Source organism: Cervus elaphus, chromosome 14, assembly GCF_910594005.1.
Source record: "Cervus elaphus chromosome 14, mCerEla1.1, whole genome shotgun sequence".
Lineage (NCBI taxonomy): Eukaryota > Metazoa > Chordata > Mammalia > Artiodactyla > Cervidae > Cervus > Cervus elaphus.
Window position 1 is genome coordinate 56,423,525 of NC_057828.1, and position 22,382 is coordinate 56,445,906.

Here is a 22,382-nt window from a genome sequence, read left to right on the forward strand (position 1 = left end):
TATAGGGGTGCACATAACTTTTTTACTATTAGTTTGTCTGGGTATTTGCCTGGGAGTCGGGATTGCTGGACCAGATAGCAAGTCTATTATTAGTTTTTGGAGGAACCTGCATACTGTTTTCCAAAGTGGCTGCAACAATTTACATTCCCATCAATAGTATAATAGGCTTCCCTTTTCTTCACACACTCACTAGCATGTATTAAGTAGCTTAAAAGTCCCTTTTGTTTATCTCTGGACTGGAGGAGCTAACTGCAAGGGAATGAAAGGTGAGCCTCTCACTTCTTTTGGAACTTGCTCCATTTGGATCCAATGCTCCTTTTGGATTTCATGGAAGCTGTAATCCTATAGGAACATCCCAAGCTTAGACTTCTCAAATTCCACATTTCTGCTAACATCAAATGAAGTCTCTCAGACAGTCCTTTCCAATGTTTAGGTTTCCTGGCAACTTGGGAGAGTCCTTCTCATCCCATCAGCTAATTATTCTCTGCACAGAAATGGGTAGATTACTCTACTTAGCAGTGACCTTGGCTCACTAGCCTAGAATGGGGAAAATCTGAGTAATATTTAGGTTTTCCCTGAAGGTTATCTGAAGTAGTACATAAAAAGTGCCGACACGGTGCCTCACTCAATTTGTATTCCATAACAGAGATGTTTATGCTTATCATTGTTACTAATAAAAGGGACTGGTGGCCGGGACTTTAAAACATCTATTGAGTAGAATCCAGTTAAACCCTTTCTTATGCAAAGGCTATTTACCATGGCAGAAATGTGGTGAAAAGGATCTTCCCCAAAGTGGCCAAGAAGGGGAACACCCTTCAAAGAGTCTTCACCTTAGTGGGCAGTAGTATATAAGAATTGTTTGGGCATCAAGTAAATTGGGTGGGAGAGAGGCATGGAAAATTCTTGGAGCTAGCAGAAAGGGTCTCCCTTTCTGTGTGATCTTAAACTTCAAAGGAGTTTTTGTCTGATGCAGCCTAAAGTGGGAGTCATCCCTGAATTGGTAGAATGTTAAACATCAATAAGAGCTTCTGTATTTAGTGTAGGAAAGGCGCTAGTATTTCTGACAAGAAAAATAGAACTTTATTTCTGTACCTAATGGCATTACCTTGATCAGAATTTGTGTTGAACTTAGCAAAGTTTGAAGTTTGAGGAAACAGTAATTATGTAAATTCACTTGGAAAGGGGCCAATAAAATTACATTTGGCTTATAAGAACCCTGAAAAATAGTTGGGGAAATTTACCCTCTGGAAAATGTCCTCAGTGAGAAAAATTAACAAACAAACAAGCAAACCTCTCCTGGTAGCAGCTGCCTCTGGATGGCAAGGTTATTTGGGAATGACCCAGGTTTATTTCTTCTCTGACTCCAAGTTCCCAAAGAGCCCACAGTGCCCACTGCCTCTCAGTCTTGGAAAATAAGCCTTGATCACAGGATTCACACTTCATCCTCATCTCACATCTTAGTTTTAATCTTCTTCTGCAGTTTGTTGTGCTTAGCCCAGCTTTCTGAGGAAAAAACAAAACAAAGCAGTAAGGTGACACCATGTCTTCTGATCCACTCTCTTTTACTATCTTTTTTAAATTTTATATTTTATTTTTCGTTGCGCTAGGTTTGTTGCTGAGCAAGCATTTCTCTAGTTGAGGCGAGTCGGGGCTACTCTTTAGTTGAGGTACATGGGCTTCTCACTGCTGTGCCCTTTTGTGTTGTAGAGCATGGGCTCCAGAGAGCATCGGTTTCAGTACTTTCAGTTTCCAGTTCAATTCAGTTCAGTTCAGGCGCTCAGTCGTGTCCGACTCTTTGCGACCCCATGGGCTGCAGCATGCCAGGCTTCCCTGTCCATCATCAACTCCCACATCTTGCTCAAACTCACGTCCATTGAGTTGGTGACACCATCCAACCATCTCATCCTCTGTCATCCCAGGCTTTAGGGCAAAGGCTCAGTAGTTGTGGTACATAGGCTTAGTTGCTACTTGACTTGTGGTGCCTTCCCCGACCATGGGTCAAACCCATGTCCCTGCATTGCCATCAGATTCTTTACCACTGAGCCACAGAGAAGCCGTCTTTTACTACCTTAATATCACCTAGAATAATGTCTTTGTGAATCAGTGAATGGGTCCTTGATTATCCAGCAACCCCATCATCCTCTGTCTCCTGAATGTGTATCGGATTCAATCAACTAACCTACAGAAATATGATGATCCAATCGGCACTCGGTAACCTAATCAGGTGTCCTTTACTGATTGGCTTAGTAGTGGGACAGAGGGATGATGGGAATAGAAAGGTGTTTAAAAGTCTGAAGCACTGGAAAAGAGATGCAGAATCTTCCTGCTCTAGAGATACCAACTGGGTTCTCCACAGCATCTGAGATCTGAGCGCCCCACCAGCCCCACCAGAGCAGTAAGTTACCGTCCTCATGAGGACACCCTTTTTTACCCATGATTAAGTCTTGAAGGGTGGCATGTATCTCTGGATGCAGTGAGAGCTTTCAAAAAATTGTTTCTCTCACATGAACACATTTCATGTTTTAGTTTTGCCTAGCAGTGTAGTTTTGCCTCAATCTCAAGCATTTTGATTTGTGCTTTAGTTGATATCAATTTAAAATGACTTTACAAAGGAGGTATTTTTAATGAAAAGCATCCATTTTGGAATTTTATTTCATGAAATTTAAATTAAATATTTTGAACACAATGGTATTCATGTTAGAGGTAACTCAGGTTGGAGGCTGTGCTAGTCCACATGACTCTCACTAATGTAGGGCTCAAAGAGATTATTTGAAACTCTTCCCCAAATAAAGTTTGGAGTGAACTCTCAGGCTTCGTGGTATCCACTTTCTAGTGGGACCTGAATCATGCAAAGCAATGGATGTTACTAAACAGGCTAGTGACTGTCTATTTTCTTCATTGGTACTTGTGAGAGGTTTGTTCTGAAACCAGTAAGGAAAGAGTTATAGCTTTGTGCCCATTGAGGCCAGAGTGTCACATGGGCTGACTGAGGCATTTCCACCCCTGCCAGACCAGTGACCTTGGCTCTGAGTAGGTTCTTCTGAAAGGGTGGGAGAATGTCTTAGGTGTGCTTCTGCTTGGCCTGAGATGGATGCCTTGTGCCCTGGCAGTTTCTACAGGATTCCTTTTCTTGTAGAGTCAAGATGAGTGTCCGGAACCCATCCAGACTCCTGGACCTGGCAGGAAAGCACCTGCTGAGGGATGATGCTTTGGCCTTTTCTGTTCTGGAGGATCTGCCCACAGAGCTCTTCCCACCCCTCTTCATGGAGGCATTCCACGGGAGACACATCGAGACCCTGAAGGCCATGGTGCAAGCCTGGCCCTTTGTCCGCCTGCCTCTGGGAGGCTTGATTGACATGCCTCATATGGGGCCTTTACAAGCAGTGCTGGAAGCACTTGATGGTTTGCTGGCCCAGAAGGTTCGTTCCAGGTGAGTGTGTTTAAGGCACCTTGATAAAATCTTGAATGTCCCAGAGGAGATAGGTGGGTTGAAAACAGGTGGGTGGAAAGGGTTCTGAAAATGGTAACGCAGAAACCTTGTTGCTAAAGGAAGTACCTTCTGGAAGTTGAAGAGTGCCTGTAGTGAATGGGAGCTTAGAAGAACATTTTCCACCTCCTCAAAGAGCCTTGATATGCTAAAGTGGAGAACCAGAAAGGATAAAAGGGGAAGGGGCATGGAGGATAGTGAGGCAGAGAGGGTAGTGAACAAGGCAGCAGATGATGTCAGAAATGTTAAGTTACAGCACAGGTGGGCAGGATGTTGTCAAATTGTTAGGCTGTTTTTTTATTCTGTGTGGATTTTGATACATCCTCATCAATTTCCTTGTTCCTCTAGGAAGTGCAAACTACAGGTGCTAGATTTACGGAATACTGGCCAGAACTTCTGGAGCATGTGGTCTGGAGCTAGCAGTTATGAGTGCTCAAGCTCAAGAATGGCACCAGTGGCTGAGCAGAGCTCAATGGCAAAGCAGCACTTGGCTCCACTGAACATTTTTATAGACCTTTGCCTGAAGAAAAGGACCCTAGGTAACTTTCTCACCTACCTTCTTAGGTGGGTGGAGCAGAGAAAAGCCTCCGTACATCTCTGCTGTAAGAAGCTGAAGATCTCTGCAATGCCAATGGACAATATTGTGAAGGTCCTGAGCATGGTGCAGCTGGACTGTATCCAGGAGGTGCAAGTGAATTGGATTTGGCATCTGTCCACCCTGGCCACATTTGCCTCTCTCCTGGGAAAGATGAGTAATTTGCAGAGACTCCGTCTCTCCCCCATCCACCTGTCTGCCTTCACAGAGCAGGAGCAGGATCACATTGCCCAAATCACCTCTCAGTTCCTGAGGCTTGGCCACCTCCAGGATCTCCATCTGGACTATCCCTCCTTCCTTGAAGGCTGCCTAGACCAGATGCTCAGGTAGGAGTGGACCACTAGCTGGGTAACATTGAACACAACCATAGAATGTCAAAAGCATTGTCTCCTTTGTTGCACTCTCTTTAAGTGTGATATCCCATAACCACACTAATCTAGGTAGAGAGTTAAACTAGTCTAGTGGCTCTTGTGAGACACCCTGCTGGGGAGGTGCAGAGTATTGACACATACTCTTTGCATCCCAGGGTTTATAATTTCCTCCTTTTGTGGAGGTGCCTATGTTGAAATGATAAAAATAGGTAAGTAAAAAGGACACTGAATTGGGGAAACTAATCAGATCAGAGCATTCCTGAAGAGAACCTCCATGTTTACAAGGTTTGTGCCCTCAGTGAACCTCTTCTAAACTCCCTATCAGTTCAGTCGCTCAGTCATGTCCGACTCTTTGGGACTACATGAACTGCAGCATGCCAGGCCTCCCTGTCCATCACCAACTCCTGGAGTTTACTCAAACTCATGTCCATTGAGTCGGTGATGCCAAATCAAACCATCTAATTCTCTGCCGTCCCATTCTCTTCCCGCCTTCAACCTTTCCCAGCATCAGGGTCTTTTCAAATGAGTCAGTTCTTTGTATCATATGGCCAAAGTAATGGAGTTTCAGCTTCAACATCCGTTCTTTCAATGAATATTCAGTACTGATTTCTTTTAGAATGGACTGGTTGGATCTCCTTGGAATCCAAGGGGCTCTCAAGTGTCTTCTCCAACACCACAGTTCAAGAGCATCAATTCTTAGCACTCAGCTTTCTTTATAGTCCAATTCTCACATCCATACATGACTACTTGAAAAACCATAGCTTTGTTGGCAAAGTAATGTCTCAGCTTTTTAATATGCTGTCTAGGTTGGTCATAACTTTTCTTCCAAGGACAAAGGAGCAAGTGTCTTTTAATTTCATGGCTACAGTCACCATCTGCAGTGACTTTGGAGCCCAAAAAAATAAAGTCTGTCACTGTTTCCACTGTTTCCCCATCTATTTGCCATGAAGTGATGGGACCGGATGCCATGATCTTAGTTTTCTGAATGTTGAGCTTTAAGCCAAGTTTTTCACTCTCCTCTTTCACTTTCATCAAGAGGCTTTTTAGTTCCTCTTCACTTTCTGCCATAAGGGTGGTGCCATCTGCATATCTGAGGTTATTGATATTTCTCCCGGCAATCTTGATTCCAGCTTGTGCTTCTTCAAGCCCAGCGTTTCTCATGATGTACTCTGCATAGAAGTTAAATAAGCAGGGTGACAATATACAGCTTTTTTTTTTTTTTATTCATTTTATTTATTTTCCATTTATTTTTATTAGTTGGAGGCTAATTACTCTACAATATTGTAGTGTTTTTTGCGACGCATTGACATGAATCATCCATGGATTTACATGTGTTCCCCATCCCAATCCCTCCTCCCGCCTCCCTCTCCATCCCATCCCTCTGGGTCTTCCCAGTGCACCAGCCCTGAGCACCCATCTCATGCATCCAACCTGGGCTGGTGATCTGTTTCACCCTTGATAGTATACTTGTTTCAGTGCTATTCTCTCAGAACATCCCACTCTCACCCTCTCCCACAGAGTCCAAAAGTCTGTTCTGTACATCTGTGTCTCTTTTTCTGTTTTGCATATAGGGTTATCGTTACCATCTTTTTAAATTCCATATGTATGTGTTAGTGTACTGTATTGGTCTTTATCTTTCTGGCTTACTTCACTCTGTATAATGGGCTCCAGTTTCATCCATTTCATTAGAACTGATTCAAACAAATCATTTTTAATGGCTGAGTAATATTCCATAGTGTATATGTACCACAGCTTCTTTATCCATTCGTTTGCTGATGGGCATCTAGGTTGCTTCCATGTTCTGGCTATTATAAACAGTGCTGTGATGAACATTGGGGTACATGTGTCATGATGATCTTTTTTGTATAGTTCTTCTGTGTATTCATGCCACGTCTTCTTAATATCTTCTGCTTCTGTTAGGTCCATATCATTTCTGTCCTTTATTGTGCCCAACTTTTCATGAAATGATCCCTTGGTATCCCTGTCTATAATATGGTGTTTTGTGCTCCAGATACATTAACTGAACTGTTTGTTAACTGAATTGAGAGAAAAGGATAATAAAAAGTGATAGGAAGTCAGTAGATGATGCAGGGATATAAGTGAGCCCCTCTAGAAGGCAACATAAGTTGATTCCTATGTATATCTCCCTAGGACCTCACTTGGTCAGAGACAGAGGCATATGGAGCCCAAACTTGGACTGAAGGAAGCCTTATCTGAAGTTATTTTTAAATGTCATCACCCAACACTAATATTCAGTGATGTCTACACTTGAAAGAGACTCTCCCTAGCTCTCCTCATAGCATATTCTTATGCATTCCAGTATCTTCATTCATCCCCATAAGGAAGTAGAGTATGTTGTACTCTGCTTGATAGATGAGGAGAGAGTGCTCTCTAGATTCTGTGAGGTGACTCAGTCTCACAGTGAAGGTGATAGGACTTAGCCTACAATGAGATGGACAATCAGTGTACTGACCCTCAAGAGTTGGCCTGACTAATGTTAGTTCCATAGAAGCCATTTGTCTATCACCAGTATGCAACCTGGCACTTCAGTTTCCAAGAACTAATTGTTTGGTTTCTCCCCAGGTGCCTGAAGTCCCCCTTGGACAACCTGTCAATAACCAACTGCTGGCTTACAGAATCAGACTTGACCCACCTGTCCCAGAGCCCAAACATCAGTCAGCTAAAGGGCCTAGATCTGAGTGGTATCAACATGACTGACTTTAATCCTGAGCTCCTCCACAGTCTGCTGGAGAAAGTTGAAGGCACCCTCCAGGAACTGGACTTAGATCTGTGTGGGATCAAGGACTCCCAGCTAGAGGCCATCTTGCCTGTCCTAAGCCTCTGCTCCCGGCTCAGGTACTTCAGCCTGTGTGGGAACTTCCTGTCCATGGCTGTTATGGAGAAGCTGCTGCGACACACCACTGGACTGCCCTGCTTAACGCAAGAGCGTTATCCTGCCCCTCAGGAGAGTTACAGATCTCAGGGTGTTCTCCTGGAAGCAAGACTTGCCCAGCTTCGGGCTCAGCTGTTGGAGATTCTGAGAGACTTAGGACGTCCCAGGGTCATCTGGATTAGTCCCAGCCCCTGTCTTCGCTGTGGTAAGAACATATGCTATCATCTGGAGCCCATTATATACAGCTGTACTGCCCCTGCCTAGAGAATTGCCACTATTAAAAGCTTTCTTCTGGGCACTTGGAAACTGAAATCTAGAACATGAGGACATCATGAAGGGAAAAGAGAGCTGTGATTTCAGACATCTTCTCAATGTGAATGGGAAAAGGAAAGGCGATAGTGGAGGGGGAATTCAGTATCGCAGGAGGAAATGTAGACTCTGGAAGGGATGGAACTTTCAGGGAGATGGGCTTCTAGAATCTAAAATATGAACCTAGGTGAATACATGCTTGAGCCCCACATGTTGCAGTTATCCCTGAGGGAGATGGATGTACAGAAATGGTCAAGAATAAAGATATCTTCCTGGTGACCTAAATAGGAAGGAAATTTAAAATGAGAGTAGATACATGTATAGATATGATTCACTTTGTTGTATAGCAAGAAACTAATGGGACATTATAAAGCAATCCTACTCCAATAAAAATTAATTAAAAATAAAGAGATGCTTATTGAAAACCAACTGCTGTTCTCCATGATATATTATTACATGTCCTAATTATTTCCAGTTAGTGATTTTTAAAAAAAGAAAAAAGCACTGTGTTGTCCATGATTCAAAACCTTACATTCCTGAAATTTCTTTATTCTGTCTTGGATATCTCTTACCTCCTTGCTTATTTCTTTGGCTGTTCAGTGGGTTAATACACACAAAGGGGAACATACTCAGTGTCTGGCAAACAACTGGAGTGAAGAACTCTTTGCAGGGCTTTCACTACTGACTCAGGCCATGACCTTGACATGGGTATTCTTCATACTTCTATCAGTCGGTGTATAAGTTGCAGTTCCTTGTCTTTTTATGTGCTTCACTGCCACAAACACGGGTCCCCACTTCTGCAAGATGTTTTCCATTCTACCAATAAATGATACTGGTTCTCACCATTCCATGCCTATCATGGATGGGTAGTGGTCCTTATGGATATAATCAAGTTGTGGCCAGACAAGCAAATTCTTTTTAGAAAAGTATTAAATTAGCAAAAACATTTAACATGGATCTATTATTTGAATACCACATTCAAGAATTATACATTTTTGTTAATTGGTCATATCAGAATATGTAATTCCCATCATAAGTCCAGTCCCTCTCTATCAGAAAAATTAAGGATAGCTTGTCTGGACATCAGAACATCCAAATGTATCACAAATGTATGTTATGTGTTACATATAACTCTTAGTCAGCTCTCCCTATCCTCTGTTCATCCTCCTGAGATTCAACCCAACTACATATTGTGTAGAACTAAATTTACTGTTAAAAAAAAAAAAACCCTCATTTAAGTGACCCCAAGCAGTTCAACCACGTGTTGTTAGGATTCACCTGATACATAGACACATACATAGTTTGAGAAGAGGCCGACATGATTACAGAGACTCAGCAGTCCCACTATCTGCTATCTGTTGCCTGAAGAACTGGGAAAGGCTGTGATATAATTCAGACCCAGTCTTAAGGTTTAAAAGCAGGGGAAGTGATGGTGTAGCTCTGAGTCAAGGCTAAAAGCCTGGGAACCAGGGAACCATTTGTGTATGTCCTGTAGTTTCAAGGTTCATGAGCCAGAAGCCCTGGTATTCATGACCTAGAAGAGAGGGAGAGCAGTAGCCCTCATTCCATTCAGGCCCCAGAGGATAAGACGATGCCCACCCACACTGGTGAGGGCTGATCTCTTGACTCTACATACTGATTTCAATGCGAATCTCTTCCAGGAATAACCTTACAGATTCTCCCAGAATTAATGTTTGACCTGAGATCTGGGCATCTCATCTCACAGTGACATTGACACATAAATTTAACCCTCGCAGTGTGTCTAAACAAAATGCAGCCTAATAAAATGCAGCCAATCTCTGCTAAGGATTCAGTGGTTGCAATTGTTTATTCTGAGAAGGAAGGGGATATAGGGCTGGGAGGACCTTAGGCAGAGCTTTGGTTCCCCCTACAATGAATATAATGATGCACACAGAGTTTATGGGAATTTTTTTTCTATGTACAGTAGATAAAAGTTTTATTAGACTGCAGAATGTTGTTTCATGGAAATTAAGAAAAACATGTTTCACACAAGACATTTTGCCATGAAGTGAAGTGAAGTTGCTCAGTCGTGTCCGACTCTTTGTGACCCCATGGACTGCAGCCTACTAGGCTCCTTGGTCCATGGGATTTTCCAGGCAAGAGTACTGGAGTGGGTTGCCATTTCCTTCTCCAGGGATTTTTAATTGAATCCAGTGAAATATTGCTTGTTGACAGCTTGGCTCTGGAGTTGTTGAGCAAGAACTCCATGATGCTTTTTTCTTTTGTTTGCAATCTTCTCCCTCCTGGTGAATAGCATTAAGTCTTCAAACTTTGTATTTACCTCTATTACTCACAATAGGGAGGAAAGCAAAATCCAGAGACAGAAATTTGACTCAAATATTGCATGTGATCACCAATGAATCAGGATTCACCCAAGCTGTTCCAGTAGCCAGTGCAGAGGGGCTGGGGGTGGAAGGGCATAGGAGTGGACTATGGGCATATCACTGGACTCATCTCCAGTGATAGACATTCTGAGCCTCAGGTTTTCTAGGCCACCTGCTGGTAGATCAGACCAGAGAATAGAAATCAATTTTGTAATCAGGACTGTATACTCTAGAATTTTTAATAAATCTTGCTATCCTGGGACTTCTCTGTTCCCAGCTGAGTTCCCAAATGAACTTCTTTGTTCCACGGTCCCAAAGCAGGGAGCCCGGATTCAATCACTGTCAGAAAACTAGATCTCACATACTGCAGCTCAGTGTTCTGACGCCACAACTAAAAACCCCTCAGGCTTCCCAGATGATTCAGTGGCAAGAATCTGCCTGCCAACGCAAGAGACAGAGGAGACATGGGTTTGATCACTGGGTTGGGAAGAACCCCTGGAGAAAGATATGGCAACCCGCTCCAGTATTCTTGACTGGAAAATTTCAAGGCTAGAAGAGCATGGTGGGCTACAGTCCATGGGGTCCCAAGTTTTGGGCACAACTCAGGACCCATACACACACAAACATACACACATACACAGGGACACAAGGGAGATCAAAGATGTTGTAGGCTGGACTAAGACCCAGCCTTAGTTTGACCCAGCCAAATAATTAAACAAATAAATATTTTTTTTTAATGTGCTCTCCTGTAAATGACACTTGAGTATAAATACTTCCACAGCGGTTTATATACAACATTTCTCTAAAGGTTATTGAGGTAATACAGTATTTTGAAGAAATCATGTGGGAAATTTAAAAACATTTTACAGCTGCAAGAAACAAATTAGATTTTAAAACTGATTTTAACCATAAATAAGCAAGAATTTATTCTTTTAAAAAAATATGTTCAGTTCAGTTCAGTTCAGTCACTCAGTTGTGTCCGATTCTTTGTGACCCCTTGGACCATAGCACGGAGGCCTCCCTGTCCATCACCAACTCCTGGAGTTTACTCAAACTCATGTCCATTGAGTCAGTAATGCCATCCAATCATCTCATACTCTGTCCTCCCCTTCCCCTCCTGCCTTCAATTTTCCCAGCATCAGGGTCTTTTCAAATGAGTCAGCTCTTTGCATCAGGTGACCAAAGTATTAGAGTTTCAGCTTCAACATCAGTCCTTACAATGAACACCCAGGACTGATCTTTGGGATGGACTGGTTGGATTTCCTTGCAGTCCAAGGGACTCTCAAGAGTCTTCTCCAACACCACAGTTCAAAAGCATCAATTTTTTGGTGCGCAGCTTTCTTCACAGTCCAACTCTCACGTCCATACATGACCACTGGAAAAACTATAGCCTTGACCAGATGGACCTTTGTTGGCAAAGTAATGTCTCTGCTTTTTAATATGCTGTCTAGGTTGGTCATAACTTTCCTTCCAAGGAGTAAGCGTCTTTTAATTTCATGGCTGCAGTCACCATCTGCAGTGATTTTGGAGCCCCCCAAAATAAAGTCTGACACTGTTTTCACTGTCTCCCCATCTATTTGCCATGAAGTGATGAGACCGGATGCCATGATCTTAGTTTTCTGAATGTTGAGTTTTAAGCCAACTTTTTCACTCTCTTCATTCACTTTCATCAAGAGGCTCTTTAGTTCTTCTTCACTTTCTGCCATAAGGGTGGTGTCATCTGCATATCTGAGGTTATTGACATTTCTCCTGGCAATCTTGATTCCAGCTTGTGCTTCATCCAGCCCAGCATTTCTTATGATGTATTCTGCACAGAAGTTAAATAAGCAGGGTGATAATATACATCCTTGACCTACTCCTTTCCCTATTTGGAACCAGCCTGTTGTTCCATGTCCATTTCTAACTGTTGCTTCCTGACCTGCATACAGGTTTCTCAAAAGACAGCTCAGGTGGTCTGGTATTCTCTTTAAGAATTTTCCACAGTTTATTGTGATCCACACAGTCGAAGGCTTTGGCATAGTCAATAAAGCATAAATAGATGTTTTTCTGGAACTCTCTTGCTTTTTTGATGATCCAGTGGATGTTGGCAATTTGATCTCTGGTTCCTCTGTCTTTTCTAAAATCATCTTGAACATCTGAAAGTTCATGGTTCATGTATTGCTGAAGACTTGCTTCAGGATCCAGAAACGCCAGTATTCATGGCCAAGGAGAGAGGGAGAGCAGTAGCCCTTTTTCCATTCAGGCCCCCACAGGATAAGGTGATGCCCACTCACACTGGTGAGGGCTAATCTCTTACTCAGTCTACTGATTCCATGCTAATCTCCTCCAAGAATTCCTTTGAAGAGTCTCCCAGAATTAGTGTTTGACCTGAGACCTGGGCATCTCATCTCAGTGAAGTTGACACATAAACGTAACCTTCACAGTGCCTCTAAACAAAATGCAGCCAAATAAAGTTTCCCTGCTAAGGATTTAGAGGCTGCAATTGTTTATTCTGGGGAGGAAGTGGATATAGGGCTGGGATTATAGACTTAGGCAGAGCTTTGTTTCCCGCACAATGAAGATAATGATGCACACACAGTTTATGGGACTTTTAGTAGGATTCAGTGAGATACTGTTTATTGAGATCTTGGCTCTGGAGTTGTTGAGCTGCTGCTGCTGCTAAGTCACTTCAGTCGTGTCCGACTCTGTGCGACCCCATAGACGGCAGCCCACCAGGCTCTGCCATCCCTAGGATTCTCCAGGCAAGAACACTGGAGTGGGTTGCCATTTCCTTCTCCAATGCATGAAAGGGAAAAGTGAAAGTGAAGTCACTCAGTCGTGTGTGACTCTTAGCGACCCCATGGACTGCAGCCCACCTGGCTCCTCCATCCATGGGATTTTCCAGGCAAGAGTACTGGAATGGGGTGCCATTGCCTTCCCCGAGTTGTTGAGCAAGAGCTCCTTATTATGTAAGACCTCCACAGTGCTTTTTTTCCCCCAGTCTTCTCCCTCCTAAGTGAATAGCCTAAGTCTTTATCCCACTATTCTCACAACAGGGAAGAAAGCAAAATCCAGGGACTGAAATTGGACTCACATATTACATGTGGTCCCCAATGAATCAGGATTCACCTAAGCTGTTCCAGTAGCCAGTGCAGGGGAGCTGGGGGTGGGAGGAAATAAGAGAGACTGGATTCATCTTCAATGACAGACATACTGAGCTGTAGGTCTCCTAGGCCACCTGCTAGTTGATCAGACCAGAGGATAGAAATCAATTTTCTAATCAAGACTGTATACTTTAGAATTTTTAATGAATCTTGCTATCCTGGAACTTCCCTGGTGGTCCAGTGGGTATGACTCCATGCTCCCAATGCAGGGGCCCTGGGTTGAATCACTGGTCAGGGAACTAGATCCCATATCCTGTAACTAAGTGCTCATATGCCACAAATGAAAGATCCCTCAGGGGCACAAGGGAGATCAAAGGTCCCTCACACATGATTAAGACCCAGCACAGCCAAATAATCAAAATAATAAATATGCTGAAAAAATTGGGCTGTCCTGTAAATGTTACTTGAGTACAAATATTTGCACAGTGATGTAAACCTCCAATCCAGCAGATGTCGCCATTCCCCAGGATGATTGTGAGGAGCTGGGGGAATGCAAGAAGCAGTCATCTGCCACCAACTAAGGTAAACAAGAAAAGAGGAATTGGTTCCAGAGAGCTGAGATACATATGAAAGGAATGAATTCAGTGAGCCAAGAGGCTTGCATCTTCCTATACATAGAAAGCTGAATTCCCTAACTTGGTATCTGTTTGTTGTTTTTCTAACCTCACAGTAATCTTTGATGTTCAGACTGCCTGCTTCCTTTGTTACAAACTTGTATATAGCCTGACTCCCCCTCCCACCTCCTTGATGCAGTTTTCTCAAAGTTTCTGAGATACTGCCTCCTGGCTGCTGCTGTTGAGAAGTCTCTTCAGTCGTGTCCGACTCTGTGCGACCCCATTGACAGCAGCCCACCAGGCTCCGCCATCCCTGGAATTCTCCAGGCAAGAACACTGGAGTGGGTTGCCATTTCCTGTCTCCTGGGCTTGGGTTCTAAACACTCCCACCAAATAAAATAACTCTCTACTTTCACGTGGTGGCTAACATTTTAGTCTATTGTTTTCATCTAACGCCTGGAACTCGGGTGAGTGGGGACAGGGCACTGTGGGTTGGGAAAATGTCTTGGAAGAGCATGTAAAATGACAAGAAATGCACAACCTAAAACATAACAAATATGTTTTATTCGTTGACTTTACAGAAGATTATAACAGGAAAGGTGGCTTCTCAGATTGCTCTGAGGAACTGTTCAAAAACTATAAGGGTGGGAGAAAAGTTATGCAGTGGAGCCAGAGTCCATAATGTCATTTCTTGAAAAAACAAAAAAATTCAGAAAATTTCAAAAGATTACTGCATATGATAAAAATGATACATCTCAAACTAATGATTTTCATGCCTTTTAAAAATTGTTATTTATGTCTATAATTATATTTATTTATTTACTTTTTTTTTCTTTTTTGGCTGTGCTGGTTTTTCCTTGCTGAGGGCAGCCTTTCGCTTGTTGTGGTGAGCAGGGTCTATTCTCTAGTTGAAATGCATTGGCTTCTCATTTTGCTGGCTTCTCTCATTGCAGGGCATGGGCTCCAGGACCTGTGGGCTTCAGCAGTCTTGGATCCCATGCTCTAGTTGAGTGCTCAGTAGTTGTGGGGCATGGGTTTAGTTGCTCCATAGCACGTGGAATCTTTCCAGACCAGGTATCCAACCTGTATCCCTTGCACCAACAGGTAAATTCTTAACCACTGGACCACCAGTTAAGTTCCTTTTCGTCCTTTTTTTATGTATGGAAAGAGGTAAGAGTCTGGTCTTTTTGGACTTACCCATATGATATGCATCTTAACTACTTCAGAACACCATCCTGTTTTCTCCTCCTTGAATTCCCCTTGGGGCATACTGTCTTAGGAGGGTGGGGGGCTGCTGGGTTAATGGCTTTTTGGCCACAGCATCCTTTGTTTACTGAAATAGCCAGTGAAATATTTGTTCTCAAGGAAAAGCTTAAGAGAAGACCAGAAGTGGAGTGAGTTCAGTCACTCAGTCATTTCTGAGCTCTGATTTCTGAAGTCTAATTGAGGTCTGAGCAGTCCCTCAACCCCATCTGAGCTGGTAAATTATCAGCATTAGCTAACATGTTCTGCCAATGCCAAGCAAGTATTGAGTGGTGAAACAAAGTCTGACATGTCAGGAAGAGTTTTCCTATTTGTTTTCTTTCGGTTAAAAAAATTTCAGGCTTTCTTTTGCATCAAAGTATAGCTTTGCCTTCATCCTAAACATTTTGATTTTGGCTTTGGCTTATATCATTTAAATGTCTCATCAAGCAGTTTTTCTTGTTAATAAAAGACATATAACTGTTTGAAATTCTATATCTTGACATTTAAAGTTTTTACTCTATGCACAAATGGCATTCCTTTTAAAGGTACCTCCTAAATTCTTCCAAACAAAGTTAAGTTTGGGAACCGCGGATGGAAGCTGTGTTCCACATGAACGTCTGTCCCCATAATTTGGGCTGAATGTGACACTTTAAATGTTTTCACCCAAGAGAAAGGGAGTCAACTTGTTCAGTCTCCTAATATAAACGTGCAAGAGGGAAATACATTAAGCAAACAATGGAAGGAAATGGAGGAGCTACTCGATGCCTTTCTTTCTTCTTGGTACTTGTAAGATTCTTGCTCTAGTGCCAGAAGGGGCAGAGCTATGGCTTAGTGCCCACCAAATCTAGCCTGGAAGCCTGACAAACTGGGTTTCTTCCTTTCTGGTTCATCATTTCCAAGGCGATGACTTTGGCTCTGACTTGATTTCCCTGAAGGATGGGGAGAGAGACCACCCTTATGGGTATGACTGACCTGAGAAGGAGGCTTTGTTCCCTTGCATTTTCACAGGATTCCATTAAGAGAAGAGTCAGGATGAGTGCTCACAACCCACCCAGACTTGTGAACTTGGCAGCAATGAGCCTGTTGAGAGATGAGGCCTTGGCCATCTGCTCTTTGGAGTATCTGCCCCTGGAGCTCTACCCACCACTATTCGTGGCCGCCTTCTCTCTCAGACGCAGTGAGACCCTGATGGCCATGGTGCAAGCCTGGCCCTTTGCCCACCTGCCTCTAGAGAGGCTGATGAAGAGGCCTCACCAAGAAACCTTAGAAGCAGTGCTGGATGGACTTGATGTCCTGCTGGCCCAGGAGGTTCACCCCAGGTGAGTCTGATCCAGGTAGCCTGGCAGGGTCTTGGGTGTCCTGGAAGGGACTGCTGGTGTCAGGGAGAGTGAATGACCAAAGGGTGGACCAGAGACTTCTGAAAAAGCTCAGAAACCTTGAGCACTGCTGAGATCACATTGGGAAATACCTTGCAAAAGTGTACTAGGAAGGATGGAAGAGAAAAAGGAGCTGGAGGAAAGTGAGCAAGAGAGGATAGAGAAAAGACAGAAGGTGATATCAAGAATGTGAAGTAAAAACAAAGATGTGAAGTTAGAATGTTGCCTAAATTCTGAGACTGTAGTTTCATTCACTGTGTATTTTAAGGAATCTCACCCGATCTTCTGTTTCCCCATAGGAAGTGCAAACTGTGGGTGCTGGACTTGAGAAATACTGGCCAGGACTTCTGGAACATGTGGTCTGGAGACATGTACCATGTGTTCTCAAGCTCACTGATGGCATCAGTGGCTAAAGACATGTCAAGGACAAAGCATCCCTTGGCTCCCTTGGAGATGTACATAAATCTGTGGCTCAAGAAAAAGACCTTGGGCAAATTCCTCAGCTACCTCTTCAGGTGGGAGGAACAGCGAAAAGGCTCCATACACCTGTGCTGTAAGAAGATGAGATTGTTTCAAGGTCCAAGGAAAATATTAAGAAAGTTCTCAGTATGGTGAAGCTGGACTGTATCTAGGAGGTGGAATTGAATTTCACCCAGAAGCTGTCCACCCTGGCCAAGTTTGCTTCTCTCCTGGGCAAGAAGAGCAATGTTCAGAGACTCCTTCTCTCCCTCATTCATGGGTCTGTTGCTGAGGAATAGGACCATCAGGCTCTTCTGCAATTTACCTCTCAGATCCTCAGGCTGCAGCACCTCTGCTATCTCCGTATGGAAGGTCCAGCTTTCCTCGAAGGCCGCCTGAACCAGATGCTCAGGTAGGAGAACAGCACTGATTGAATAACAGTGAACACAATAGTAAAATATCAAATGCACTGTCTCATTTGCTGCTCTACTGTGACCTGTGGTAACACATAAGCGGAGCAATCAAGGTGTGAGAAAACTGGTCTAGAAGCTCTGGAAGGGATATCAGGTTAGGAAGCTACAAATTAGGGGGCATAGATGTAGTGCAGGCATGTATGTGATTTCTTCTTTGAGAAGAGATATCTCTGTTCTGATGACAGGTTAGTGAAGTTAGCATTGACAAGGAAAAACCACATCAGACCTGAGCATTTCTAAAAAGAAACTCTGGTAATTAATCCGTGAACACAATGAGCCTGTCTTAAAGTCCCAGGCCATAAAGGTCGTCTCACGTTTCATATAATGTAAATAAGTATTATACAGGAAATGAATGATTCTGGAGATGATGGTAATGAAGCAGAGACAAAAGGAGAGTGAACAGTGATAGAAAGTTTGTAGATGATGCCCGGGTGGGAGTTGCTGAAGTCTGGCAGCCCCAGGGCATGGTGTGGGGTCTTACTGTTTCTACACGTCTTCCACGTGTCTCACCTGGCCAGAGATACAGGCATCTAGACCCCAAACATGGACTGAAGGGATCTGAATTAAAAGCCTGTGTATCTCATTTCCCGGTACTAAAATTAAGTGGTGTCCACACTTGATGGAGACTCTGTCTCAGGCTCTGTTCTGAGCATTTTCTTGTGCATTCCATTATCTTCATTGATCCTCCTAAGGAAGTGGAATATGTTGTACTCTGCCTGATATATGAGTAGAAAGAGCTTTCAAGGTTCTTTTAGCTTCATCTAGTCACACATGAAAATGGTAGAAAGAGACTGGACATGCTGGATATTGAGTACTATCAGATGGTAATAGCAACCCTGGCTGTGTGCCAATCATTTACCTCTCATGTGGAGGTCATTTATAACTCTGGTTTCCCAGATCTATTTACTTGTGTTTTTTTTCCTCCAGATGCCTGAAGACCACCTTGGACAACATCTTTATGACCAGCTGCCTGCTTATAGAATCAAACTTGACCCATCTGTCCCAGTGTCCAAACATCTATCAGTTAAAGGGCCTGAATCTGAGTGGTGTTACTCTAACCAACTTTAGTCCCGAGCTCCTCCAAGTTCTGCTGGAGAAAGTTGCAGGCAGTCTTGAAGAACTGGACTTAAATGTGTGTGGGATCATGGACTCCCACCTGAAGGCTATTTTGCCTGCCCTGAGCCACTGCTCTCAGCTCAGAGTCCTCAGCATGTGTGGAAACCTTGTCTCCACAGCCATTCTGGAGAGTCTCCTGTGTCATACTCATAGGTTACCTGCTTTAAGTCTAGAGATTTATCCTGCCACTCAGGAGAGTTACAGTTCTCAGAGTATTCTTCACCAGGAGAGTCTTATCCAGCTAAAGACTGAGCTTTGGGAGATTCTTACATATTTAGGACATCCCAGGAACATTTGGGTTAGCCCCAGCCCCTGTCCTCACTGTGGTGAGGACATGTGTGATTATCTGAATCCCAATACATGATGCTATAATACCCTGCCTAGCTGGTTGCTTCTATCAGAAGGATTTAGTTTGAGACATAGGTGTTTGAGTTATTTTGGTGTGTGCAGTTGTAGAAATGATCAGAATTAAAGAGACCTTCCGTGTAAATTAATAAATGCTGTCCATGATATTATTCTAATTTCTGTGTTTACATCTCACGGATCTCTAGTTACTGATGGGGGTCAGGGAAGCACTCTGTTGCCTATGATCTGAAACCATCATTCTCTAGTTGTTTTTTTCCTCTTGATTTCGTTAGTTCTGCGGATTAATACAAACAACAAAGGAAACATACTCAGGGGTCCTCAACAACACACCCTCGTCATGGGTGGGTAGTGACATGTAAATTCCTATAAAAAAATACTAAAATCATACAGGTAAGAAGCATGGTTTTATTATGTTTATATCACATTTCAAAAGTATATCTTTTGAAGGCTGTGTGTGTGTATTAGTCCTTCAGTCATGTCTGACTCTTTGTGACCCCATGGACTGTTGGTTGCCAGGCTCCTCTGTCCATGGAATTCTCCAGGCAAGAATACTGAAGTGGGTTGCCATTTCCTTCTACAGAGAATCTTCCCAACCCGGAGATCGAACTCGGGTCTCCTGCATTACAGGCAGATTCCTTACCATCTGAGCCACCAGGAAAGTCCCTTTGAAGTCTAGGTCATGTCAATAAAAATTTCACTTTATTCCCATAACACGTATTGGTCTTCCCCATTGAGGAAGATTAGTATAGTATGTTTTGACTTCAGTATATCAGGGTGTATAATAAAATGACTGTAATATACAACATATAACTTATACTTGGCCACCTGTTTCCTCTGCTCCCCACTATCCCATTCAACCAGATGTTGATATCTGTTTGTTACAGATCCATTATAACATATTTATTAAAATTCTCTGGATCTCCTGTCTTATTAGTCTGTTATAATGCAGAAAATACTTTCCCTTGTTCCTTCTTCTCATATCTAGATTTGCACTATTACAAATATTCTCTATATGGCTGTAGATGTGATTGATGGTCTCAAGGCGTTTAGCTATGTCAGAAGTCTGGATTCATATTGGTTAGTGCAGGAGACGCTAATATTATGAAGTAGAAAGACTATAGGACATAGCTTGTTACATCTATAAATTCATAATAAAGAGAGGCACAAGACAAACAATTTGAAAAAAAACTAGAATGAATTGAACAATGTTTAGTAAAATGAGTTGTCATCCAGTGCAGTAATACATCAAGCCCACAGGGGAGTTAGCTGGAGAAGCCAAATACTAGAGAATCAGGTAGAAAAAGATAAATGCCTCCATTGTTTACAGAGGCATACTTTATGTACTTGTTGCAGGTCATAGTAAGAGTAAAAAGAAAAGCTTTGTGGAAAACAAAGTTTATTATTAGCATGCATGAGCACCATTGTGCTGAAGTTGGAAGCATAAATAAGGCTTTCGAAACCAGTTTTTATTTGCTTGTTTGCTTCATTTGTTTAAAATAAAGTACATCTTAGGTTAGTCATCACATGGATGCCTTTTTATCCACTTTCTAGTTTTTTCTTTTTCTCACAGGTACCAAAAAGTGGCTTTTTATAAAAGTTCTCTAAGGGTGGGAGAAAGGTTCACGAGGAAGGAAATAAACATATGCCATGGCTGGTTCATGTTGCTGGACAGCAGAAACCAAGACAGCATTGTAAAAATATTATTCCCCAAACTAAAAACAAAATTTTAAAAGGTTAGATCATATTCTCTGCAACTAATGGAATCTTGAAACAGAGCATTTGTACAAAAATAAATTTTATATTTTCAAAAGTGAATCAATCTTTTTTAAATAGTTCTCTAAATTTTTCCAATTTAGAAGTTTCTTCAATTTAAGGATTTATTGATGAGTAGTATTTTAATAACACTTTACACTGATAAAGATGCAACAGGCATTCCCACAGGACAGTGCAAATAATGTACCCTTCATAAGCTCTAGAAATATTGCTCCCCAAAAATAGTCTAAGAAAGTGAAAAAGTCTTTTATATAAGTTGATGAAACAAAGGTTAAGGTGACAAAGGTCTCTGAAAGTTGGCACAGCCAAAAAGCTGCTCAGTCAGATGTACAACATACATGTACCTTCCTAATGGCAGTGACCAAGATATCAATACTCAGGGGAAAAAACAAACAAACAAAAAAACTCCTAAGATGAGGTAGAACAATTACATCTCAAAGAAACAGGGAGATAAATGCAAGCTATTCCTAAAAGGACTTTTGTTTAAGTTTAGAATTCTGAAAAAATATTTCATCAAGCTGGCTTTTCCTAACTCTGTGTTCAAAATTATCAAATTTAGAATGTCAAAAGAGCCACATTTGGCCTTCTGGTGTCATAGTCCTGAATAAAGTTTATCTTGAACACATAAACCTGTGTCTGTCTCAGATTTTCTTTGGTACAACTCCCACAGCTGATGACTGCTCGGGCAGGAAAGGTCCTTCCGAATATCCCCAGATTCCCACATACCAGAGAATGACCAACTTGGAGTCTGGCCACTGTTGTAGATTTCCAGATCAGCCCAGGAGCTTTCTTCAGAGAATTATTATTTTTTTATTTTTATCTGATTGATGATTGTTTTACAATATTGGTAAAGAAAACATGGCAGAACACTGTATGACATAAATCATAGCAAAATCCTTTATGACCCATCTCCTAGAATAATGGAAATTAAAACAAAAATAAATAAGTGGGACCTAATTAAACTTAAATTAAACTTTCTTTTGCACAGCAAAGAAAACCATAAACAAGGTGCAGAGAATTATTTTTTAATTAATTAACTTTTATTTTTGACTGGGCTAGGTCTTCATTGCCGTGTGGGCTTTCCCTAGTTGTGGTGAATGGGGGCTGCTCTGCTCTTAGTTGTGGTGCTTGGGCTTCTCACTGTGGTGACGTCTCTTGTTTTGGAGCACAGTCTCTAGGGCACACAGTCTTAAGTAGTTGCTGCCCATGGGCTCTAGTTTCAGTCCAAGGGCTCTAGAGTTCAGGTTCAGTAGTTGTGGCTCACGGGCTTAGTTGCCCTGTGGCAGGCAAGATCTTCCTGGGCCAGGGATTGAACTGGTGTCCCCTGGATTATAAGGTAGATTCCTAACCAGTGGACCACCACAGAAGCCCCAGGTTTTCAAGCAAATTTTATTGAATAAAATTTCAATAAAAATTTTATTTTATTTTGTTTGTAATTATATCAGATTGTTGTGTTTAATTTTTACTGTAGAGCAAGATGACTCAGTTACACACATATGTATTCTTTTCCATTATGTTTATGTTTAAAATGTCACCTGAGTAGAATCCAGTTTAATCTTATTTTATGCAAAGGCCATTTATATACATGAGAGAAATATGGTGAAAGAGATCTTCCCCAAAGTGACCAAGAGAGAGAACACCCTTCAGAGTGTCTTCACCTTGGTGACCACAGGTGTATAAGAATTATTCAGGTGTCAAATAACTGGGGTGGGTGAGAGGCATGAAAAATTCTTACAGAAGAAAGGTTATCCATTTATGTGTGACCTTAAACATCAAAGAAATCTTTGTATGATGTATCACAAAGTGGGAGTCACCCCTGACTGTGGTAGAACATTGAACATCAATGAGCTTCTGTGTTTAGTGCAGAAAAAGTATTG

At 42.3% G+C, this 22,382-nt stretch overlaps 3 protein-coding genes across 3 annotated transcripts; all 3 read left to right on the plus strand.

The window, feature by feature from the left end:
* Positions 1–1,710: 1,710 nt before the first annotated feature.
* Positions 1,711–13,664, plus strand: LOC122707458 (PRAME family member 8-like). Its single transcript, XM_043922926.1, has 5 exons — positions 1,711–1,736; positions 3,137–3,430; positions 3,836–4,408; positions 7,037–7,551; positions 13,591–13,664. Exons 1-5 carry the CDS (start codon positions 1,711–1,713, stop codon positions 13,662–13,664), a joined length of 1,482 nt encoding a protein of 493 aa, XP_043778861.1.
* A 386-nt stretch (positions 13,665–14,050) lies between these two features.
* On the plus strand, positions 14,051–16,933 carry LOC122707459 (PRAME family member 5-like). The gene is made up of 3 exons (XM_043922927.1): positions 14,051–14,164; positions 15,951–16,261; positions 16,618–16,933. Exons 2-3 carry the CDS (start codon positions 15,975–15,977, stop codon positions 16,931–16,933), a joined length of 603 nt encoding a protein of 200 aa, XP_043778862.1. The 5' UTR covers positions 14,051–14,164; positions 15,951–15,974.
* A 121-nt stretch (positions 16,934–17,054) lies between these two features.
* On the plus strand, positions 17,055–18,740 carry LOC122707910 (PRAME family member 12-like). The gene is made up of 2 exons (XM_043923903.1): positions 17,055–17,189; positions 18,178–18,740. The coding sequence occupies exons 1-2, from the start codon at positions 17,143–17,145 to the stop codon at positions 18,728–18,730; spliced, it is 600 nt and encodes a 199-aa protein (XP_043779838.1). The 5' UTR covers positions 17,055–17,142; the 3' UTR covers positions 18,731–18,740.
* The last annotated feature ends 3,642 nt before the right edge of the window (positions 18,741–22,382 follow it).

Coding starts and splice junctions, on each gene's coding strand:
- LOC122707910 (XM_043923903.1), top strand. CDS start 17,143: ATGGAAGGTCCAGCTTTCCTCGAAGGCCGCCTGAACCAGATGCTCAG. Junction 17,190..18,177: donor CGCCTGAACCAGATGCTCAG/GTAGGAGAACAG, acceptor TTTTTCCTCCAG/ATGCCTGAAGACCACCTTGG.
- LOC122707458 (XM_043922926.1), top strand. CDS start 1,711: ATGGGCTCCAGAGAGCATCGGTTTCA. Junction 3,431..3,835: donor GCCCAGAAGGTTCGTTCCAG/GTGAGTGTGTTT, acceptor TTGTTCCTCTAG/GAAGTGCAAACTACAGGTGC. Junction 4,409..7,036: donor TGCCTAGACCAGATGCTCAG/GTAGGAGTGGAC, acceptor GTTTCTCCCCAG/GTGCCTGAAGTCCCCCTTGG.
- LOC122707459 (XM_043922927.1), top strand. CDS start 15,975: ATGAGTGCTCACAACCCACCCAGACTTGTGAACTTGGCAGCAATGAGC. Junction 16,262..16,617: donor GCCCAGGAGGTTCACCCCAG/GTGAGTCTGATC, acceptor GTTTCCCCATAG/GAAGTGCAAACTGTGGGTGC.